The 14,373-nt window shown below is 39.2% G+C and overlaps 1 protein-coding gene across 1 annotated transcript in view; it reads left to right on the top strand.

Annotated features, from left to right (window-relative positions):
• LOC140239547 (zinc finger protein 704-like) overlaps positions 1 to 13,970 on the top strand; it is a 55,292-nt gene extending 41,322 nt beyond the window's left edge. Inside the window, exons 6-8 of the mRNA XM_072319381.1 lie at positions 9,023 to 9,383; positions 11,575 to 11,673; positions 12,653 to 13,970. Of these exons, the coding sequence (XP_072175482.1) occupies positions 9,023 to 9,383; positions 11,575 to 11,673; positions 12,653 to 12,838 (646 nt within the window). The 3' untranslated portion in view covers positions 12,839 to 13,970. The remainder of the gene's footprint in view (positions 1 to 9,022; positions 9,384 to 11,574; positions 11,674 to 12,652) is intronic.
• The last annotated feature ends 403 nt before the right edge of the window (positions 13,971 to 14,373 follow it).

Genomic DNA, 14,373 nt, shown 5'->3' with positions numbered 1-14,373 from the left:
TCTCCCTTCCCTTTTAGCCAAAGTTGTAAATACAGGAGAATGCTGAAATTACATAACATGTTTATGTGTGTCAGAACGCTGGGTATTACAGCAGATGTATAACTCTTATCTAAAAAAAAAAATTCTGAGGCAGAATCACGATCCTAAACGCGTTTGAGGCATTTTCAGGGGTTAGATAAATGCAACCATGTTTTCAAACGCATTTAGAAACGTCATTTTGAAAGGCCTTTCAAAGGGCATTTTGAAACATGTTTGAGACCATGATCGCCGTTCTGTGAGTAGATAAACGCAATGCCATTTTGAAACTCGTTTATATCTCAAGGTCCCGGCTGTTTCCGGTTGTGCTCTCTACCCATTATTTGTGTGTGACTGAGGAGGCATGTTTGGTGGTATGCAGTTGACTTTTACTTCCCGGGTCAAACTCAGCTGTGCAGTGACACCACTCGATTCGTGATTGTATGATGGTTAGATTAACGCAGCTCCCCAAGAATCGTGTTTCAAATCATGTTTGCAAACACCGCTCCAAACACGTTGTGAAATGTGATTCTCTCTCTCAAGTTAGATAAACGCAGCCTTAGACAAATAAAGCCTGATTGTATCATATAGATTTTACAATTCTTCTATAGAAAAGTCAGGCTGACATGTATGTCTGTTTTTCTTTATGATTACACAACAAATATTCAGAATGACTCTCAAACAACCTACTGGGAACTTTGTACTGAGTGTGGTTATGTGTTTGCAAGCTTTTCACAACCTGTAAATTGTTGCAATTATTTACCCACCAACCCGCTTCTTCCATCTTAAGAATGGATGACACAGTTTTTTGTTTTAGTTTCAGTTGTTAATTTGTTTGGGCACAATGAGTGTCTTTCATCAGCAGTGGGAGATATTCTTTTATTGTGTTTGTTGTTTTCATGTGTTCTATGTGAGCTTATTTAAAAGGGCTGACCAATTTTTACTTCGTGACATGATATGAAGTAGGAATTCTCTCAAAACAGACATTTTATATATTTCTCTCACTTCCAGTATTTAGAAGTTGGAGTTAGCATTATATTGACTATTAAATCTAACATGTCTGTGTGGCGTAAATTCTGGTTTCAATACAAGATACTTGCCCCCTTTCCACCCTTTGTCAAAACTGAGAACAAAGTACCATGAAAGGTATCAATTCACATACATTATCTTTTTTTGTTTGCTGTTAGCCTTTAAGACAATCATCAACCAGCATTTACCAGATATAGAGTGTATGGTGCATTTTAGGTGGTAATAAATCATTCAAGGACAGAGAAATAACCTGGTAAACAAAGAGATGTGAATTTTACTGCCATTTGTCCTGCATCATGAATTACTGACAAATGTCTCAAATTTCCTTTAACAAGTCATAAGTGGCCCCATACCATAAAAAGCTTTTAGTTTGTATGCACTGAGACAAAGATAGTAAGCTGCTGATTGGGTGAAAAAGCTTTCCTTGATGAGCACAGAGACCTTTAAATGAAATAATATTTTTATGAAATCATGTCGGTAAATTGAGGAGACGTTAGATTGGAAAGCATTAATTTTGATTCCCCGCTGATTGAATTGGCGAGCACTCTTTGTACTCTGAAATGCACAGTGCTGCTGCCCATTTTTAGTCCCAGGATTAGGTCATCTCCATGGCAACCACATCATCACAATTTCCCTATCCTATAGTATCTGATCAGGGTAGCAGCTAATAACATAATTGCAATATGTATCCAGGCGGGGATGTCACATTTAGGGCTGACTAATGCTTTCCAGGGTACCCAAGTAAGTCTCTTGGCATTGCGATAAGCTATTGTAAATTAAGTGCTTAAATGTAGATTATTTCTCCAAGTCAGGAATATTTAGTTTGATTCCTTTGTTATTGGGGGTATTTGGGACAAAGAAAAGACACAGAGTACAGAATAAGTGTTGTTTACCTCAGTTTGTAAGCCTACTCGTTTCTATGACAGTGATCTTTCTTTTCCCTTTTGTGTTATTTGATATTTCTTCAGAGGGCTCCTCATGGATCTGCTGTACACCCCGAGTCTCATGAATGTCATTCCAGAAATATATTTCTCCCTCTCTCTCTCTCAGCAGCTATCTAGTTATCTGCCTCATGTACCGTTTCTTTCCCTGTCGATTTCCTGTTGTACCACATCTTTTTTTAGGCCTTCTCTTCTAGATCTTGGTGGCCCCTCCTCCTGCTGAGCTCTCCTCCCAAAAGGAAACTCTGTATTAGCCTATATGGTGTCAATGAACTTACGCTGCTAGCCTGCATTAACGCAGGCATAATTTGTCCCAGGTCTGTGGCAAGCACAGTTATCAGCATACCTAATAATTTGCCTTCTACCCACTGGCTTGCATTAGAGTAGTCTTGATGTCTCAGACCCAGTTTTGATTTTGGAAGCAAAGAATGATTACTGTTAAAGTGGAAATTTTCGCGGTGTTGAAATTTTCGCGCATTTCGCGCAACCAGAAACTAGCGTGAAAATAAAAACACACGAATATTTTTGCTTGCCATACGTTCCTGTGCATGATGTCTTGATTCCGTGGAATTAAAAACACACGAAACTCTTCTGACCCGGCATAGCGCGAAAAATTAGTCGCGCGAAAATATCCACTTTTACAGTATAAGCTTACATTAAAACCAGAAGTTTTTGCATGCATTTTGATTTTGTAAATTTTGTGAAAGCCAAGATTTGCAAAAGTAAAATGTGCGCAAAAGTTCTTGTCTACATTATGCATTGAATGCCCGTGGTAATTCACGAAAATTTCATGCCGCGAAAAAGGTCATCAGCTCTAATTTGCGAAAACTTCATGCCACAAATATTTCTTGCTTCAAAGTAAATGGCATTGCAGAAGCGTATTTAGTGATAATCTGTATTAAGTTACAGTGTAGATGTACAAAAATGTATAAATTATTTCAAAGGGAAGTATTTAATTGGGTTTGGTGTAAGATGTAATATTTCCCGGATGTCTTCGCTGCAAACATACATTGCCAGAGCATCCATCTTCATTATGCATTGAGCTCTAAAAGTCTCATTGCATATGTGTGGAATAGTGCAGGTAAACTGTTTTACTAGCAAGATATCACCACAGCAAAGTTGGAAGGGAAAATGTTATATCCAGTGATGATTTATGAGATGGCCCATTCTTTCCTATGAGTATGACAACTAAGCTAAGCGCAGTATCAACAATCTGACCTGTTAGCTGGAAACTTCAATTGTAGACCCTACCAAGTGATGTCTCATTTACATGTGCAGCAGGAGTTTGTTGTACTACAGTTATCTAGGTAGATTAGATGAGAGTTTTCTATAAGGAAGATTGCCAGTATGAATACATAGACAAACTGCACTCTGATGTATGATTTTTCTAGCTGTTTTTGAGGTGCTGCTTGATAGCACTCAGAAACTTTCATAGTAGTAGATGATAGTAGTAGATAAGCTGGCAAGTTTCCCAAAACCATTTATTTACCACTGTCAGTTTATATAGCCCTCAGCAGCCATGCACAAAGTCACCGTGAAAATGATTCTACGTGTACAACAGGAGTATAATTTATTTACTCCGTGAAAATGATTCTACAACAGGAGTATAATTTATTTACTCCGTGGAAATAATGTCTGAATGAAAGCTGTATATTACCTGAAGTATTAAAAGTTCATTTGATTTATAGATGCAAGGCAGCATTGCAGCACCTGTTGATAGTCATCAATGTAGGACCCTAATAATTGTTTATTGATTATCATAGCATATTTCTCATATTTTTCATTTTTCTATGGGGCTAGGTCTCTTGGTAATGAAAAGAATCATTGAGAATTAGAGTCAGCCCCTAATGCTGTGAGTAGTTTTGCTACAAAGAGATGAGAGATCTAACTGAGTTGAAACGAAATAACAGGAGGATTAGTTTTTAGGCAGGCCAGCTGGTACTACAGTAATCCAAGGAAATATGTAAACATGATTAGCAGCGAGTGGAGCTGGCAGTATGACATTGCATAGACCTTGAATATCAATTCACCTGAGGCATTTTAGTGGTCAAAATCTAGCACTAAGTCATTCCGAGCTCTGCAGCAGTGCTTTGCAATTACGTCATATGTACAACACACACAATCACCATCACATGTTTTTGCCTCACAATACAGTGATTAGTTCAGAGCGTCTTTCTGCAGGCGCACTGTACATAATAATTAGCAACTTCTGCATTCTGATTAGCTTGAGCACTTGCTCATTATTAACCCGTTGAGGACGGTCTGATTTTGCTACAACACGCATTTCCCATAGACACCTGCCCGAGTATACTCGGGACTCGTCCTCAACGGGTTAAGGATATCATGCCAAATGCCTTAAAATTAGGAAGCATGGTTTGTTGTGTACAAGGAAAATCTTCCCAAATTCTTTCATTGCAAAATACACCTGTTGTTGTTACACAGTGTGCATTTCTTGTATTTCAGTTGACGTAATTTTAGCTGCATGCTTTCGGATAACAACACTTTGCAAGGAAGAGGCATTGAAGATTATTATTGATGAGAAAATGCAAATAGAATATTGATGACAGATTTGCACTGCCCCCAGTATGTAAACTTGTGTATTCACTACCGCAGAAACAAATGCTGTGCACAAGCAGTGTTATACTTCCTCTGCATGTTCATTCTCATGTCACTGAGCAGGATGAAAAACTTCTTTTTTTAAAAGAAAAGGACTGCAAAGGGTTATGCTTTGTCATTCTGATAGGAGCATTGCCCACACAACTTCCTCTATACTGTAAAGCATGAAATTTTTCATGGCATGAAATTTTCTCGAATTGGAGCCAGTGGCCTTATTTGCTGCATGATATTTTTGTAAAATATCACTGGCATTCATTGCGTATAGTGCAGACAAAAATGTGTTACCAATGACCATCACTGGACTGCTTGACAATAGCTTGTGTAAAATGACCAAAAACAAGGTAGAATGATATGAATTTTCATTATTTTTTTTTCATTGTCTTACTGAGTAAAATTTCCATATGTGACCCCTTTTTAAGTAACATTTTTCAAAATTTCAGAATGTTTTATGTCACATGAAAAAAGGAGGAATACCAGGTCTCTTGCTGTATGTTTCTATGAAGATTAACCTCTATTCTCATCTCTCGTAATTAGTGTACGTTATACAAAAAGTAGAGAGAGATATATATACAAAAACAAAGATGCATTATCTTTGTTGGATGGAACTTTCCACCAGTAGCAGCTTGCCCTGAAGAAGTAGTGGCCATTCTAGCCCAGTGTGATATTGAGATGAGCTCTGGTGGAATTATTGTCAGCCATGTCTGTTTTGATGTCGGACATCTCTGTTTGCTGTTCCATCGATACACACTGGTAATGAATTTGAAGGCCATTGACCAGAGAGATTGGAAAATTCATCAGGCAATATTGGTTGTGGTTCAAGGATGGAAGGATGGATGGTCTTTTTACTAGCGGAAACTCTCTTGGATGGAATCTCCGCTTGGTAGTCGGCTGACCCGAGGAGTAATGGATGAAAATCATAACTGAGAGTGGATTTCTCATCATATTGACAGGGAGCATATCTCACGATGGCGGTGTGGTTTTTGAAGGTTCACCAAGAAACATTGTCCACTCCTCTCCATATGATTTCAGAGTGCACTATCGCTTGCTTCGTATTTCTGTATTGTATCCACTGCAACCATGTAAGGGGTAGAGGAAACAAAATTTTCCAATTTTCCAAAAGCAAACTGAGATGTTAAAACTGCTGGTACATGATTCATGTAAATTTAGCACTTGCCTATGCCATCATATCTAGCGGGATCTGTCTTTTCGGTAAGGTTTTTTGACATTTTATGATGATGAATTAGGGTTATTTGTGCATTGCGTATTTGATAATACTTTCAGGTAAATAGACAAGATCTCTCTATGACCCCGTTTACAGTAATGAGCCGGCCTCGGGCCGGCCCGCTTTGCGGTCCTCAGACTTGCATTTTCGTGCATTTACACTGCAGCGGCCTTGGAGAGAAATCCCCTCCCGCGCGTTTAATTTTCGTCGTTGTGGCGCTCTAATGGACTGGGACTGTTGTAAACGAAACGGTTACTGTATTCTGTTAATAGACAACATTACTCCGATATTTGATTACAGAATTTTAATCGGAAAAATAAGGGTAAACAAATCAGATGTAAAGATCTATACCTGTCAAGAAGGAAATAATCTAAAAAATTATTGAGACATCAGCCGGTTTTCTACGCAGGTCACCAGTCCCAGTTGCACAAAATGACACAACGGAAGTGAATGCAAAATGAAACCAAAGATCGTACATAGTGTACAATCTTTGATGAAACCAAACCGGTGCATGACGTCGGCGCGATTTCTACAGCTAGCTGAGAGGGCAGGTCGCACATTAGGGTCTGCTTGCGTTTACACCAATGAAAGGCCAGCCCGAGGCCGGCCCGAGATGCCATTTGGTACTGCAATTTGGTACCCCATTTGGTACCGCATTTCGACTTTTGTGCGTTTACATCAACCGGCCTTTCGGTTGGTGTAAACGGGGTCTAACATGTTAATAGGGTCAGCGCAGATGAAGTTACTGCTCTACTGTTTCTCTATAAATATCCCAGCAGTGAGTTAGAAGATGTATTTGCTGGAATTGTACGTAGTTAGTCTTTGTTAGGAGACCAATACTTGCTTCTTACTGCCAGTGTCGCACAGTACGACGCATAGGGGTATAATAGAGCTCTATTCCAAGTGAGTACCATTTGTCAAACTGAATTGCAAAGCTTTTAATGATAGTGTATAGTCATTCTTGCTAATTGGGTTAATGATTATAAAATTAAGTGGCATGCCCTCAGATTACTGTCCAGTCCTTCCTGAAAGCAGCAGCATATTAAATGTGATGAGAAAAAGTGAGCAAGAAAAATGGGTCTGGAACGTATAGACCATCTTTGTGGGGATTTGTTGTCCCGGGGCTGGAGTAGTGGTGAATTGCATTCCCTGGTTGTGTTTACAAGGCAGGCCGTTGAACTCACTCCCGGGCTCTCTCTCTACACTGCCTGACTGTTGTTGTTTTTGTCGTAGTTGCTCTGTTTAGCGAGACTGAAAGATCCAGGGGAAGTGGCCATATGTTAGAGTTGTGAGGGCCAATTTGGACTGCATGTGTTCCTGCTTACTTCAATTACACTGTTGGGTTTAACTGGTAAACTTTGTTCGTTAAAGCGCTTGTCGGAGCATGAAATGTATACGCCATATTGACCTACACTTCAGAGTCTCTCTTCAGTCACTCACATCCCTCTGTCAATAGCATAGCATTTCTTGTCATAACAGGACTGTTTATTCTCTCAGTAAGAGAACATTTCTTAACTTCTCATCAAGGTATGGTAATCTGAACGATTATTTACAAAAATATGAACTTTGCAGTGTCCTGTATTATAATTAATTTTGATGCATCACGTAGATGGGGTTTGGTGCTAAAGAAGATTGATTCTGCTGGGTTCTTTCATATATCCTAGATGTTGGTAAACAAAGAATTTAAGTAAAGAAAACATTGAAATATGCAAACTGACAGCATTTTCTCCTTTAGCGTGAGATGATATTGCTTTATCTAATTTGATCTTTGTTTTTTGTTCCCTTCATGAGAAAGGTAGAGGATTGTTAATTTTTGTAGTCGGAATGAATCCAAACAGGCTTGGGTCATACTGCTGTGATTTCAACTGCTTGATATTCAAGTACTGGTATTATGGATAGGTTGAATGGGATTGCATCACAACTTCATGCTATCTAGACATAACAATTATGAAAACAGAGTAGAACTGAGTGAACTTCAAGCAGTTTGTTTTCATCACAACCTGCTACACTCCTGTCCTGTTTCTCAGACTGTAAATGTTTTCTTACACCATAAAGTGAATGTTGCCTCCCCTCCCCCTCCCTCCACATCAGCCTAAAGGCCTATGCAGTGCCTCAACCCTAGGCAGCTACAAAACAAGTATGGCCTTGACCCAGGCTAATTTATCAGCTCTCTTTTATCATTCATCTCATCAAAGGGATTTTTCTCCCTAGTCTCCTTTTATCTCTGCGTGTGGGTCAGAAAACCGCATTCAGGATTTGTATCTCTGCTTCGCTCACTGGTGTGTAACACCGCAGGACTCCCGCGACATAATGAGAGGTCAATTTACATCCTACGTGCACAATGCCGCTTTTCAGAATTTGAAGAGTGTAGGAGGTGATTATACTGTGTAATTACTTGTTCTTATGTGAGAGTGTTATGGAACCATCTGCCAGATGCAAGCCTGATTATGATAGCTTTCAATTCAAGATAGAGAAAAAAAAAGTTATACCGGTAATCACTCTGCCTAGCGATGCTGAGGTTCGGAAAAGATTACAGTCTCTGTGATCTCATCAGCTCAGCAGAATGCCAAGGCAACGGATTTCAGCATTCAGTTCAAATAATTTAACCTGTTGCATTGACTCTTTGTCATGAGGGTCGTGACACATTCAGTGAAGGTGAAATTAAAATGACAACACACAGCTGCAAGGATATTAACATGATTGAAATATTTCTTATGCCCTCTGAGCACTGAGACAGTGGCAAAGGATATTACAAGTACTTTAATTATTATTATTACCATTATTGATATTGTGGAACCAGACCATTTTTATCAAAGATGTGTGGTGTTATCACATAGGATTTTCCAAGGAGCTGTTGCATCTTATCTTGTGCTGAAGTCTTGGTACGTGCAGGTTCCATCAGCCTGTCAGCATTTTACAGCAACTTCGTAAAAAGACCGTGCAGACTGAAATATCTCTTTATTTAGGATTATGGAAAGTATTACTGTGTTCATTATTCTTTCTTCATCTGATATTTGGGTGTCCCATTAAACTCAAGCTTTGTTTTTATGCTCTTCAGGGACGGGCTTTGATATACAGTATGTTGAAAGGTCATTGTGTTGCAAGGTTATTGTGATTTTGCCAAACACCATTTTATGACAGTGATGTGAGCCATAAAAGTTGATGATTTCTCCACTATTTTGTCTTGATGTCACTCCAGGAAGAAAGAGGGAGAGGAGTACAGTGATCATGAGGAGGAATTCTATTACACCGAAATCGACACGACTGTAGAGTCTGTCTCAGACACTCTGGCCAACATGTTCACGTCATCTCCACCCCCAACGTACTTCAACTTTGACCACAGTCGCCTGCCCCACCCCCATCCTGATGGCCTGGCAGGGGAGAGACACATGGAGGTTGAACCACCAACTTCCTCATCGTTACCTGTCTCGTCGACGACACCGCACAAGAGCCGGGCGAGGGGTAGGAATCTGTCTGGATCCAGCGACACCAGCAGCGTCACGTCTGGCGTGGAGTCTCCGCTCACGGTCGGCTCTGTGCCAAACCAGGCAATCACCATGGTAACTATCTGAAAATATCTGAACCTCCCGCCCCCTCACGCTGTTGTTTGGCAGATACCAGGGGTCAGAGGGGGATATCAGATTTACCGCATCTCTTCAAGAAATGCGAGACTAAAAATAAGATGTCACATTCACATCTCGTATCACATGAGGCTGTTGATGCAACTGGCTGTGTTTGATAGCAACGGGAAAAAGATGTTCAGAATATGAACCTCCTATTGAGACAAAGCATAACTGAAGTCGTTCTAGCCCAGGCAACATAAATCAAAACATAATATGGAGCTACATTTAGACATAACATGCAAAGGTCATTATTTCTTTTTTGTTTTCTTGTAAGGTTTGCCAAGGAGACAAAGAGACCATTACAGTATCTTGCTTTGCTTTTTTTATTTATCTGTAATAGAAATGTGCTTTATATACGTCAATTAAGTATTACCATGGAGAAAAACAGGGTGGTATAATTCTCCCTTCCTTTTTTAGAGCTTTACAGTTTCTTGGGGGTTAATTGATTGGTTTAACGACTGTCTACATTACTTGAAAATTCCAGTAATCATGTCCTGTAATGACTCTATTGTAATGCATAAACAGAAACATTTATACCCCTTTTGGTAAGTTCCAAGGAGAACATATACTTCAAGTAAAGTAACTAACACTAACAGGTGGAGGACCTGGACCATAGCTTCGACTAATAAGCTGAAAGTAATCTGCAGGTCTTGGCTGATGGCAAGCTAAAGGGTACAAGTGTCCTACTTTTTGAGAAAAGTTCAAATACAATCTGTGACTAACACACAGCAGGGTGACTAATCAAAGTCAGTCCCCCAATAGAACACACCAGTGCTATGATATATTGCATTTCAAAACAAGTGGGTGTGCTTATGTCATCTACAATTTCTTCCTCATTTGCCAGTTTACGTAAGGGATGTAGAATAGTCATCTTTGTAAATTTTTCTGGGCTTTTTTTCTGGGAATATGCTTGACCGGATAGACTTTGGTCTTATCATATGCCAAAGAAGTTTCTGTCTCTGACTAACATTGTAGGCTGCCAAGTAGGTTGCTTCTGGCTTCCTGCTGGAAAGTTTGTCACGGAAGCAGAGGCATATCCCAGAGTATTTGAGCCTGTTTGTTATGTGAGCCAAGTTTTTGTCTAGCCTCCACATCCTAGACCCCATTCTGTACAAGTGGCAGTGGTAAATCCATTCTTACAGTATGTAGCTTGCATCGTTTGTGACTAGAATGAACACGACTACGATGTTTTAGTAGGCATACAAGAAGAAAAAAAGAATATTATAGTGAAGCATGTTTATGTAAAATTAGAAATTAGCAACAAATGCTTTGAAGCCACAGCTGTGCCCCTCTTCAACAGAACTTGGAGTTGAAAACTTTGTTTAGTCTTGCATTATAGCCTGCCATAACTTGGCAATTGATGGCAAGCTATAAAAGTCAACAGTGACATATGTTCGAACATGCTGGAGTGCAGCTTCTTTCAAGAGAACGATCAAAGTAAAAAAAAAAAAAGAAGAAAGAAAGATCAAAGTTATGAGTTCACCCTGATTTGTACTCTAACTGCAAACGTAGCTGTGGAAAGTTTGACAGGTTTAAGAGTAGAAGTGGTGGTGGTATTACAGTAACGAGTTTCCTCTCTAGGAACTGTAATAGTGACTTGGCCACAGATTGTTTGCAGCATATTTCAACAGAACCTGGGTAAGGAGACAAGTCATCTCCAACTCTTAGGTTTTCTTTCTTCAATTGAACACAATCATAGCATAGGTGTAGGGTTGCTACAAGTAAAGAGGATGTGGTAAGAAATGTGATACCTTGCATGTGGTGAATTTAGAAGTGTATTAATCTTCCTAATTCTTTGTATCTCTACTTGTCTCCCACTTGCTGTCATTTTCTTTCTCTATCATCTATCTCACACTCCCCACCATCATATATTCCAATTCTTTCCCTGTATATCTACCTGTCTATCAATTTATCTCTATCTATCTATCTATCTATCTATCTATCTATCTATCTATCTATCTATCTATCTATCTATCTATCTATTTATCTATCTATCTATCTGTCTATCTGTCTGTCTGTCTGTCTGTCTGTCTGTCTGTCTGTCTGTCTATCTATCTATCTATCTATCTATCTATCTATCTGTCTGTCTGTCTGTCTCTTCATCCATTCATCCTTCTGTCTATCCCAGGTGGCATCTCCAGTGACTATCCCAAGCAGCAGCCAGTACTCCTGGTCTCATGTGTCCACCTCTTTCAGCTTTCCGTCTACCTCAACACACACATCCCAGGTGAGTCATACTACCATCAGCTTCTATCTAGTCATCTCTACACTTTACTCCTATTCTGTGAACCTGAAGACAGTCCCAAGTACAGTGCACTCCCGTTATAACGCATACGGCTATAACAAAATACTGGTTACAACGAAGTAAAAATTCAGGCTGCAACATTACCAAGTCTATGTATTTTTATTGTTTATTTGTTCGGTTGTAACGAAATTTAGATATAATGAAAGAAAACTGCTTGTCCCGAGGACTTCATTATAATGGGAGTCCACTGTATCCTAGGGCAGGTGTCTGTGGGAAAAATGTGTTATAACCAATCAGCTTGTCCTGAATGGGTTAGACCTTTTGCTCTCGCAAGGAAACATTTTATAAGTTCATCACCCAGGGATATGTCGCAGTTATTGTTATTGCCCTGTGGTGTACTACATAGCACCCCATGTCTAGTAGTACTCTAGTGATTGCCCCTGGTTTTTCAGAGGCTGTACAGAAGAGATACTGGTAGCTATGTCTGACTTTGCTTAGACTATGGACTTTTAGTCATGGGCTCATGATTCTAACAGAGCACCAGCTGAGCTTTTGCAAGTGCAAGAGTGACTCTGCCCCTCTGTACATTGTTCTGGTAGAGTTTGTGGATGCCTTACAGGTCTAAGTCATGATAGAAGTTTTGTTTAGACACATGTCAGTGGAAGCAAACTTATCCCTCAAAGGAGAAGGGGAAAGTGAAAGATCATTTGTAGGACTGATCCTTTGAAAGATAACTCAGCCAACAAATCCTGAATGTCATGGGAGTTAAGTCACCTTCGTATTTGCCAGTGGCTAGGGTTCAAGCAAATAACCCACTTTCAAAAACAACGGTGGTATGAAAACTTGATTGTGCATTTGCATTATTGGGGGAGAAGAAATTTTGATGAGAGATCTTTTCTGTGAATAACAGTTAAATTTTTCTTCTCCTTTTTTTGTTGTTGCCTATATTCCACCATTGTAGGCATCACATAACGGAATTCGCCAGAAGAACAGCACAGCACACCACAAATCGGTTCACCACGGTGCTGCCGGGCAACCGAAGATCCGCTCTGAAGGCAAGAAGTGCAGAAAGGTGTACGGAATGGACAACAAAGACATGTGGTGCACTCAGTGTAGGTGGAAAAAGGCGTGTGTGAGGTTCACGTAAAGTACTCGCCGCTCCCATACACAGAATGGATACACAGCCTTCAACAGATGATAGTTTGTTGTCTGTCATCAGATCTGTGTGTGTGTGTCTCATACACTCTTCTTCACTCTTCTTGCTCACTGACTGGTTTTCTTGCTTCCACATGACGTGTAAATAAGAAAAATATAAATAGATATATATATATAAATCGTATATATATATTGAACCTTGCATCATGTTATACAAATGTCATGTTATGAAGCAAAACATGGACTTACTTGCAACATGGAAGTTTTTTTTTTGTTTGTAAGGTTTCAGTTGAGATCGAGAAAGAATTAGATACTTTAATTGTCAAGCACTGCTAGAATGATGCTTTATTGCATATCGGTGGAAAATGAAAGATCTTGATATTATATCTGTACTAAAGCTCAAATTTCTGGACCTTTATGCTGGCCAGTTTGTATATTGTGTAATGTAAGCTGCGTAAGAGCATATAGAATTCACAAGGTAACAACTACTAGCAAATCCCTATTGAGGTCTGTTGTGTGAGACACCTTATATCATCTTGTTATTCTTTCTTTCATTTTGGTTCATTCTCTGTGTAGAAAGAACTAAATGTCATCAGTCAATGCAACATAAAGGCAATGCATTTTCAGCTTGGTGAAACAACTTAACTTTTTTTTTCTTTTTTCTTTTTAAGACAGTGCATGTGTATAGGTAGTACTATTTTTATTATGTAAAATTACTCAAATAGATTGAACATGTAATTGTACAGCTGGATTAAAGGTTATACTCATCTTTTCTTTGCTATGCCGGAAAAGTGACATTTGTTTGAATCCTGGCTCACTTTTGCAAATACTTCGTGCAAATCTTGATAAAATCCTGCTTTTCCAAGCATATCCGCAGAAAATATGCTATGCTTTGCATTTTGTCACAAGCAATTCAAGGATTACACTTGCTTTACTACTCCTCTACATGTTGACATCGCACGATTGGATTTAGTAGACAAGTTCCATTGAAAATGAAAAGCTTGAATTTGTTTTCAGAAGTCTTCTGTGCTAATTTTGGTTTCTTATCCTTCATGTATGATCATGTACTTTCTAAAGAGTATCGAGTTTCGAGTGTTCTTGTTGTATTTGTTAAACTTTCTTGATAGCAAAAAAAAAAAAAAGAGAGAGAGAGAAAAAAAAAGAAACCGGATATAATGTAAACTCTATTTGATGTGTAGCATGTACTATTTCCAATTTTTTTTTTTTAATTTATTAATTTTTTTAAAAACAATTTTCCAGAACTTTGCTACCACAAAATATGATGGATTTTAGCAATCATAGCTAGTGCCTTAAACTTAGCCACTTATCAGCAGTCTCATGTTGTTCCATCATTAGAAAATGAAGCTGGAGAGTCAATGTGTCATGTGGCACAGAAACGGTCGAGTGTCGGAGAAACACTGCCCAGTAGAGAATGCCGGGTCAGCTCAACGTGCCTGGTGGACATGAAGGGACAGATGTTTTGGATACAGAGAGAGTGCACAGTAGACTGTGACTCTATAAGAGGAA

Source organism: Diadema setosum, chromosome 16 (genome assembly GCF_964275005.1).
Source record: "Diadema setosum chromosome 16, eeDiaSeto1, whole genome shotgun sequence".
Classification (NCBI taxonomy): domain Eukaryota; kingdom Metazoa; phylum Echinodermata; class Echinoidea; order Diadematoida; family Diadematidae; genus Diadema; species Diadema setosum.
Note: the sequence above shows the minus strand (reverse complement) of the source record. Positions and strands in the feature narration are given on the sequence as shown.